This window comes from Neofelis nebulosa, chromosome 12, assembly GCF_028018385.1.
Source record: "Neofelis nebulosa isolate mNeoNeb1 chromosome 12, mNeoNeb1.pri, whole genome shotgun sequence".
In the NCBI taxonomy this organism is placed as follows: Eukaryota; Metazoa; Chordata; class Mammalia; order Carnivora; family Felidae; genus Neofelis; species Neofelis nebulosa.
In genome coordinates this window covers 28757577-28768276 of record NC_080793.1, presented here as the reverse complement: position 1 = coordinate 28768276, position 10700 = coordinate 28757577, and the positions used below count along the sequence as shown (strand labels likewise).

The 10700-nt window shown below is 34.8% G+C and overlaps 1 protein-coding gene across 1 annotated transcript; it reads right to left on the bottom strand.

The window, feature by feature from the left end:
• Positions 1–5411: 5411 nt before the first annotated feature.
• Positions 5412–6671, bottom strand: LOC131491561 (olfactory receptor 13C2-like). Its single transcript, XM_058694693.1, has one exon. The coding sequence runs from the start codon at positions 6579–6581 to the stop codon at positions 5625–5627; it is 957 nt and encodes a 318-aa protein (XP_058550676.1). The 5' UTR covers positions 6582–6671; the 3' UTR covers positions 5412–5624.
• Between the last annotated feature and the right edge of the window lie 4029 nt (positions 6672–10700).

Here is a 10700-nt window from a genome sequence, read left to right as displayed (position 1 = left end):
ATTAAACATTCTACCAAAATTTCAATGGCAATTTTCAATTGCAATTGGCAACTGCAATAGCAACTAAATGCTTGACATATTTTGTATTTCAGACCAATATTTTCTATGAGTATCAGGCAAGATATAGATACAAATCTGTCTAGAGTAATCCTTTTATTGACACATAGGGAAATTTGGCCAAAAAAAAATTATTTACTTGTAGCCTTAGCTGATCTTTCCTCAGGATTCATTTCATGTGGAGGACATAGTTTCCACAGTCGCAAGGTAACCTAAAAAAGGCAGTTAATAGCCCATTCATAGGCCTTTAGAAACTTCTGAAGTCAAGATATTTCATGGATGTGATAACACAAGATTATATTAAATAAGTACATTTTTCCCTGGCTTATTAAATCCCAGAAATTAAATTTCCCCAATCTAGTGGAGAGTAGAAAGTATGGCTTTAATGTCAGTCTTTTCAGTCATGGTAAACACATCCTGACATTTTCAAGCTACCTCAGAATTCACGGAATCACAAATTATATCTCGTTTTTGAAGATTTCTAATTATTTATCCTTTAAAATAATAGGAAAGTCTATCATGGCCTTAAAAGGTCATTAGCAAGGAGAATATCAAGGATGTTTTATAAAAGAATGTCTCTAAGCAATGAAAGGTACAAATAGAACAAATGAAAATCTATGTGCAAATTTATCTTAAGAGAACTGTTGAATCTGTAAGCAATGATAGTGAATAGGAAAGAATTTGAAATTGTTCCTATTTGCCTGTAGATATTACTTCATTATATTTTAATATTTAATGTTAAAGGCAAGTACGAGACTAAAGTTTCCAAGGTTTGGAAGAATTCTCTTTACATCTTCCTCACCTCATTCGAGGCAAAGCCAATAAAAGTGATCTTCTGATGAAAAAGCTAATATTCCAATGGGAAAACCAGAGTTGCTTTGTTTTGGACCCTCATTCCTTTGTTATTCAATGATCACATATCATTTTACATAAATTGCTTGCTAGTCCCTCCATAATAAAAAAGGACAATTTTTATAAACAGATTATACAGTTTTATTATCCTAACAAGGAACTATCAGAAATAAGAAAAACTCTAGTGAATTTTTGCCTGATAGGAAGTCCACAGATCCATATAAAGTTACCATTATGGGTGTATATTAAGCAATTTTTCAGTGACAACTGAAATCTAATGGAGTGTCTCCAAACTCGATGGAAGAACCACCCATTTAATTTGATGACTACTTGAAAGCATTTCACTTGCACTGATAGGATGTGTCCATGCTGTCCACCTCAGGACACTGCCATCACAATGCTATGATCTGCTATTCCCATCACTTCCCTGAAATCTGATGCTCTTCCTGCTTCTAATAGGTGCTGCTATTTAAGGTGCCTATACAGTAGGTCATCCACGCTAGGATACTAGACACTGAAAGAGTAAACTGTTACTAATTACACCAGGGAAACTGATGTTAAGTAGACTAGTTCTGAGCAAAGGACACATATGGTCACCATTCCAAGGTTGGTTCTATTAGGGCCAACATGTTCCAAAGACATAAGATGTTTCACTAAAAAAAACCCAACCAACCAAACAAAAAAAAACAAAACAAAAAACAGGCATTGTTTTCTTTGTTCCCTGGCTGACAGCAAGTACTTAAGCTTTGGTCTGAACCTGAAGTCTCCCAAGGTCCAGATATAAATTCATGGGGTCAGGCTGGGGAAATAATCTCTGGGAAGATACCATGCTACTCTGGGACTCAGGGTGGTGACAAATTTAAGATATAATGCTTTTTTAAATTTTTTTAATGTTTATTTATTTTTGAGAGAGACAGAGACAGAATGCGAGTGGGTTAGGGGCAGAGAGAGAGGGAGACACAGAATCCAAAACAGGCTTCAGGTTCCAAGCTGTCAGCACAGAGCCCCATACTGGGCTCGAATGACCTGAGCTGAAGTTGGACGCTCAACCGACTGAGCCACCCAGGCGGCACCCCTTAAAATATAATTCTTAAATAAGAAACAGTGAACCCTATTAACATAACAGGTGACCAGAGCCTAGGGGAGAGATGGTGATAAGGAATCTTTATGAAAGCTCATGGTGGAGGTTAGATAGAGTGAGATCTGAAGTCTAATTAGGGTTATTCTTTTTTCCTTTTCTGCATTGTCATTCCTTTGTATCTTCCTCAAATCTTCAGTTAGTAAATAGAAGCCCAGAGCTAGCTATAGTTCAGGGAATGAAGGGAATGTAAATCCATGCATGGGATGACACAAACTGGATCAAAATGACATCAGCATTGATGACATTGAAGAACAGGCAGAAATGACTGGTCCTGAAGCCTAAATAGTGGTATGAAACAAGAGATCAGCCACAACCAGTAGTCTCTAAACACTTTCATTTAGTCACCCTTCCGTTATTCTGTCCCCCTCTGAATAGCACATCATTCTCTCCTAAGAAAGCCAACTATAGTTTACAAATTGCTAGTCTATCTGCCCCCTAAGCATTTTCCAAAGAAGGGCCAATCTGCAATATGGTCATTCCACTTTCTGGGCAGCTGCACAATGACCAAGTCTAAATCCAACAAAGTCAGGAAACCATGAATCAGTGAAACGACTCTGGTGCCATTTTTTAAAATCTTACTTTGTATAAACTGGGTTCTAGCCAGCTTCTCACTGATCATGATGATGAAAGAAAGTAATGCAAAGGAGTGACAAACAGTGTGTGTATATATATATATATACACACACACAAACAGTATATATATGATATACATATATGACTGTTCTGGAAAGAAATTCCCAAGAACTCCATCTTGGGAATAAATATATTTGATGTAAATCAGGATGTGAACCTGTTATACAAAACCTCTATTGTGGTTTGTCAATCAAATATTTCATGACCTCCTTGAGTATGCTGACAGCTTGTGGTCTTAGACAAATGTTGGCTCAGTATATCCTAACAGCTTTGCATATTGGAGAAATTTAAAACATTTTATTCCCGATGTAGTTTCAGAAAATACACCATTCCAAGAAGTCACTTAGGTCTTAGGTCTTTTTGTTGTTGTTGTCATTAGTTACTTAGTTAGTTAGATATAGGATCTTGGAAGGATATAGAACTTGTGGTTCTCTCAAATTTCTTGAGGGATATTCACAGAAAATAATTACTTCCTACTATCATTACTAAGAAAGCTAAAAGATTCAAGAAGACAGAGAGAAGTAGAATGACAATGAAATAAAGGAGCCATTTCTTTTTGTGATGTGGTGTGCTATAAAATGCTCACTGCTGCCTCTTTCTGAACTGTAAGGGGAAAATGAATCTCTATTTTACAATTAAAAGTAAACACAAGATAAAAAAATTAGAAGATTAAAATAGAAAAACAATAATATTTTAAAATCTAAATAAAAAGTAACAAGTAATGTAGGATTTTAAGCAGTGTTTAAAAAGATAAAGCAATCAAACAAAAGAATAAAACCAAGTAACTTAATGTCTTAAAATTTTTTTTAATTCTAAAGAAAACATAAGCTAAATTACTTAAATTTAAATAAAAAATTCTGGGAATAATATGTCAGGTAAGAAAAAAAGAGATGTAATATTAAACATTAAAATCTAATATTAATATTTAAAGTGTGAAATTTAGATAAGAAGAAATAAAATGATAAAAGTAAATGTTTTTAAAGCTTAACATTCCCATAACAGAGGAATGAAATATAAATCCCAGATAAGGATCAAATGTAAAAACCATCTAAAGGTAGATCCACCATTCCATAATAACAGATTCCTCCTGGATCAGCAACATATCATGGATAGAAAGTCAGTGGTACAAAGGAAAAGATACAGTTCTACCTTTATCCGTGGTTATTTACTTTTAATTTTCAAACAGCTTCAAAAGTCAGTTATATAACTCCAAGTCTAAAGCAGTTAGATCCCATATATCATAAGGTGTTTGGAAAAAAAGACTGTCAAAGTAGATATGTTGAAATTAAAAATATTAATAATTTAATGCCTCATAGGTGGAGATGAACGAAAAGTTAAAAAAACAATTATTATACTAGAACCAAAAGGTTTAATATTATACAGCTACCCAGACAGAGGATAATCAGCATTACATATTTAAATAGATTCCAAGTAAATCAGATTCTTTTAGTAATTTCAGTATTGTAAATTCATAATTTTAGCTGAGTTTAAAAATCTGATGCCAGTTTTAATTGTGCCTTGTAGGGATACAGGAGTACTGATGCAAAGGGGCACTTGTACCCCAATGTTTATAGCAGCATTCTCAACAATAGCCAAATTATGGAAAGAACCTGCATGTCCATCAACTGATGAATGGATAAAGAAATTGTGGTTTATATACACAATGGAGTACTACGTGACAATGAGAAAGAATGAAATATGGTCCCTTGTAGCAACATGGATGGAACTGGAGAGTGTGGTGCTAAGTGAAATAAGCCATACAGAGAAAGACAGATACCATATGTTTTCACTCTTATTTGGATCCTGAGAAACTTAACAGAAACCCATGGGGGAGGGGAAGAAAAAAAAAAAAGAGGTTAGAGTGGGAGAGAGCCAAAGCATAAGAGACTCTTAAAAACTGAGAACAAACTGAGGGTTGATGGGGGGTGGGAGGGAGGGGAGGGTGGGTGATGGGTATTGAAGAGGGCATCTTTTGGAATGAGCACTGGGTGTTGTATGGAAACCAATTTGACAATAAATTTCATAAAAAAATTAAAAAAAATAATAAAATAAAATAAATTTTGCCTTGTAAAGAAAGAAAATATGAAATTGGTTTTGAAAATAATCTTATCAAAAAACATTTTATTTTTTTAATATGAAATTTATTGTTGGAGTACTGATGCATAGGGGCACTTGTACCCCAATGTTTATAGCAGCACTTTCAACAATAGCTAAATTATGGAAAGAGCCTAAATATCCACCAACAGATGAATGGATAAAGAAATTGTGGTTTAGGGGCGCCTGGGTGGCTCAGTCGGTTAAGCGACCGACTTCGGCTCAGGTCATGATCTCGCGGTCTGTGGGTTCAAGCCCCGCATCGGGCTCTGTGCTGACAGCTCAGAACCTGGAGTCTGTTTCAGATTCTATGTCTGCCTCTTCCTCTGACCCTCCCCTGTTCATGCTCTGTCTCTCCCTGTCTCAAAAATAAATAAATGTTAAAAAAAAAAAAAAGAAATTGTGGTTTATATAACAATGGAATACTGCGTGGCAATGAGAAAGAATGAAATATGGCCTTTTGTAGCAGCATGGATGGAACTGGAGAGTGTTACGCTAAGTGAAATAAGTCATACAGAGAAAGATAGATACCATATGTTTTCAAAAAACATTTTAAAGGTTTTAATACAAGTGTAACATTCTCCTGACTGGAAATCTCTCTCACTATTACACTACCCCTCTACTTGCCCTTTTAATCAAGCTCTTCAACAACAAAAACAATCGCTGACTCCTAAAACATAGGCATTTATTTACTTATTTTCATTATACACTGCACCAAAAAATATTAGAGCTTGAGAGATTTGAGAGATGAATTTGACACAGCAGTAAGAACCTATCTGTTTAGCCCTTTAGTTTGTCTAATTGATTTCCACAATGTGATTACAAAAATTATGTGTCCCTTTCCCATTTACTTGTTAAACATACTTCTTCTCAGTAAGTGTTTTACTGCCTCCTTAACATCTTTGTTCCTAAGACTGTATATTAAAGGATTCATCATAGGAGTTACAATCCCATAGAACAGGGATATAAGTTTGTCAGTAGCATCCAAGTCCTCTGAATTAAGTGTGTCTTTAGACTTGGGCTTCATGTACATGAAGAGAATGGTTCCATAGAATATTATCACCACAGTCAGATGGGCTGAGCACGTGGAGAAAACTTTGCTTCTCCCCTCAGAAGAGCGAATTTTGAGGATGCTGACAATGATTAATGTGTAAGAGATAATGATTAATAACAGTGGTGTCAATATAAACAGTGTTGTGGCCACGAGCATGATGAACTCGTTGCCTGAGATGTCAGCACAGGCCAGTTTCATGATAGCCAGAATTTCACAGGAGAGATGATTGATGACATTATTCCCACAGAAAGGCAACTGTACTACAAATGCGGTTTGTACTGCAGAGTTGATGACTCCTATGATCCAGGACCCAGCTGCCATGGGCACATAGGAATCCTTGCTCATGATGACAGGATATCTTAGAGGGTTGCAGATAGCCACATATCGGTCAAAGGCCATCATGCCCAGGAGCACACACTCTGTTGTCCCCATGGCCAAGCCGAGGAACATCTGTATTGCACAGCCAGAGAAGGATATGGTCTTTCTTTCTGAGAGGAAGCTCACCAGAATGGAGGGAATGGAGGTGGTGGTGTAGCAGATGTCCAAGAAGGAGAGGTTCCCCAGGAAGAAGTACATAGGGGTGTGAAGGTGGGAGTCCCAGATGCTGATTAAAATAAGGGTGCCATTGCCCAGAAGGATGACAACATACATTATTAAGATTAGCGCAAAAAAGAGTAGCTCAAGCCTTGGGTAATCAGAAAGCCCCTTTAGAAAGAATTCCACCAGAATGGTTTGATTTTCCCATTCCATTCTACTGTTTCTCTTTTACCTGTAAGACATTAAAATTTGTTAAAACAGAATGTGTATCTTATTATGATTACTTTCAAATGTGTACCGATTTACAAGTACCCCTCTTCTCAGAGGGGAAAATTTTTTTTAAGGAAAAGACTAAAGAAAAAAAGAAGTAAATCATGTGAAACAAAGCATGGCAAGTTATGAAGAAAGAGGGGGAAGGGAAGAGGAAACTAACATGTTTTATGTTACATGAAATATGTCATGTAATTTACTTAATTTCATCAAAATGCTAAGTGACAGAGATATTATTATCCACAATTTAGATAAAGTGTAAATATTAAGTGAACTTGACCAAAGGTAAATATATATCAGAGCTAAGTAAGATTCAAACCTAAGTCTTCTTTCCTGAAGCCTGGGATTTTTGTTGTATTTATCATCACATATGTAAACTTGAGGTTATAATAAAAACTTAGCATTGTATTTCATGTGTAACTGAACAATAAACCATTTTTATTGGCTACACACCACCACACAATAAATCAATGATCTTGTCACTCCTTGAAATTATAATGTTATGTTTACTATCTGTTTTAACCATAGCATGTAAACTTTATAAAGATAGATACTTTTCTTATTTACTTCCACAGTCCAGTATCTATAGTGAAGTGGACACAGAGATAGATGTTCAAAAATATTTGTTTAGTTAAGGAATAAAATGAAAGACAAAATATTTCTCAGTCTGTGTCAATCCTCTACTAATTGCTTGCTTTATGCATTACCTAATTCAGTCTGAAAAACAACCCTATTAGTTACTGTTACTAGCAACATCATCTTTATTTATAAACAGAGGAGGAAAATAAAGCACAGAAAAATTAAGTAATTTGCTTAAGATCAAAGTCATGTAGCTAAAAAAAATGGTAGAACGAAGAGTTAATCCCAAGCCATATGGTTGCAGAGTATAAATTCTTAATTATTCAATTTCTAGAGAACTTGGCTTATAGACTAGAATACTAATTGACAATACTAATGTTTCAAGAGAACTATCAGACCAAAATAGGGATTATTCAGAAAGAAGCAATATTTCAAAATGGAGATTTGAGAGTTCATTTGATACTTTATGTTTCACTACAAATGTGTTGTCATACAACATTTAACCTTTCCAATCTGTGATTTCCCTTGTGAGAAATTCTTTCTCCTTTCTCCTTCTTCCTTACTATTCTTACGTAATATTTTTTCTTATTCATCTCACAAGGCATTTTCCTATAATACAGGTATTCTCAAAAAAGCTGGGGGGTGGGGGCTTTTGGATAGATTTATCCTTCTCACTTTTTTTCCCCTGTTTTATTAACTTAAGTTTTGTTTGTAAATATTTTAAACTTACTTGGAATTTTCTATTTCCAGGATATAAGAACTAAATTCATTGAAGTTTCCTCTTACTTCTCTATTGCTACCTCTAATTAATGTCCTTAAAATACTTTCATGAGATTGTTCATGAGATGTTCTCTTCATTGGCTTCTAGGTGATTTTTCCCTTTCCTTCTTTAAACCAAGAGTTACCCAAATGTGTGTTTCTTGCATAACTAGTCATTAGATATTTGTGTTTGACTTTGTTATTTATTTCCAACTTTATTTAATTATGAAAAGAGAACATGACCTATGGAGACTTGGGCAGCCAATTACTTGATCCATGTTGTAAATTGTATGAATTCTCTTGGAGAAAGACATATGGTTTTATATGGATACACAATACATGCATACATCTATACATATAATCAAGTTTACTTAATATATTATTCAAATATTTCAAATAATTATTTTCTGACATCTATATTTAATAAATTCTATTCAAAAATTTTAAGTACATGTATTTTAAGTATATGTATCCTATATATGTAGGATTTTTATATGTTTAGCTTCTGTATTGGTTATGGCTGATAATCTTTATAAATTGTGAATGTTATTAATTGACCTTTCTCATGTTTTGTGCTTTAAATTCCACTTTTAGCATATTGCTATTACACTCCTGCTTTCTTTTAGTTTGCTTTTGCCTGCTCTTTGTGCATTCCTTTATTTTCAATTCTTCCATTTCGTTTTGTTAAGTACACTACTTATAAGTAACGTATATCTGGGTTTAAATTTTTAATCTCTTTTTATAGTGTCTTTTATGAGAATATCAAGTCCATTCACTTTAAAATATAAATATTAATGTATTTTATTTTTTTCTTTCCATATACTTTATTTTTGTTACTTACTTATTTTGCATTTTTGCATTTTCTTTTTTTCCCACTTCCTTATTTTGCTGGCTAGTTGTCATTCACTATTTGTTTTCATTAACTTGTAAACTCTACTCAATTTTACCAATCCATAAGTGGATATGTTCTCAAGTCTTTTGTCCGTCTAACGTTATGAATTACTTTGCTCTGAGTCTAGGGTCCATCTTCTCATTTTCAGGCCATAATTAGTCTCCTTGGGATCATCCAAAACCAAATCTGATTTTCCTATTCTAAACTCCTCTTTGCCCTAGCTTTTAAAATTATTTAATTTTTTAGAAGATTTCCATCTTATAGAATTTGTCATACTTTTCTGGGTTAGGTCTCAAACCACTTGAGACCCCCAAGGGTATTATGTACACAGGGGTCCTTTGAATAGTGAAGATTATATGCACACCTGTAAAAAAATCATCTGTCAAAGTCATTGTTCCATTAGCTATCCCCATGCTACATGATATTCTAACAAACACATTCCATACCACCGTCAAGCACACAGACTTTGGAGGCAAACTTAGGTCAAACACTATCTCTGCCTCTTAACTAGATGGCCTGGACAGGTTTTTGATCATCACCATCCCTCACTACAGGATGCAGATAAAAACACCTATATCATATTATTTGTTGATAGGACTACATGAGCTGGTGCATATAACCAATTAGCACAACAGTGGTTCCCATTGTCAGTGGTTTCCTTCATGCTTCTCCGTTCATTTCTTCCTTCTGTTAGAGTCATCTGCATCTCTTTATCTCTTTATCATTTCTTTATCAAGTACATGTAGCTTAAAAGCTTAATCAGATCACACACAATGTTCTGACAAATGGTATTATTTCATCCTACATACAGATCCTAATACACTTTATCACAGTCACGCCAATCTTCTGGACACCAGAAAATTAGGTGCCAAAATGGCAAAATTCATCTCAAGTTCTGCCTTATATCAAATTCAATTCCCTCTATAAAAAGATAGGGTTGTAGTAAGGTACCAGTGTGTTCCTTGTCTTAAAACACATGACTAACTTTTTTGACTAAGACTATTTTAACATTTTTAGCAAGCCTCTTGACATAAAAAGGAAAAGGAAAAGGAAAAGCTACTCACTTTTACAATTATAACCTAATGATCGAAAAGCAGATATTCAAAATAGTCCCCAATACTGCATGCAAACATACTAGAATAATGCCCAAGCAGGTGTCTTTCTGGCTATGCATTGCTTTGGTAAATTTTCTTTTTCAGTTCACAAAATGATAATGTTCAGTTTCTTTAAAAAAATCCAAATTGGTCATAGGATCCTCTTCGTATGTTATCTCTGTATAAAGGGGCCCTGGAACACAGTTCACCTGGTTCTTAAGTGACTGAACCAAATGGAACTGAGCTGTTGCTAGAGGACCAGCGATGACTTGTTTCCCAAAGAACACATAGTCTACTGTACACCCTATAGTAAGCCTCAATTCGCTCAAGTAAATAACAGTGTCCAAATACTATGTAACACACTAAAAAGCTGAACGTTAATAAAAAGTAACTCATCCTGCTGGGCAAATTCTTTCCAGTTGGTTGTGCAGTGGTCTTTGCATACAGAACTGCTCTTTTGGTCTCATAGCTCTTTTCTCCCCACCACATTGCAGTCACTAGACCCTTATATTCCCTTTCTAACACTCAATCTCTCAATGAGAAAAACATCTCATGTTCAAAATTGACACTTTTAAACCATCAGTCCAACTCCTACTTATCGATGATAAGTTTGTTTCCTGTCTTTGCAGTAACTTACCTTCAAACCAGAGACTGCCTGTCTCTCTAGGTTGCAGCAACAGATGAATTTTGTCCTGCTTTTCTACTTGCAGCCAATCTTCATGACTCCACATTAGTAGC

Excerpts from the sequence above, each read along its gene's own strand:
- LOC131491561 (XM_058694693.1), bottom strand. The coding sequence starts at position 6,581 with ATGGAATGGGAAAATCAAACCATTCTGGTGGAATTCTTTCTAAAGGGG.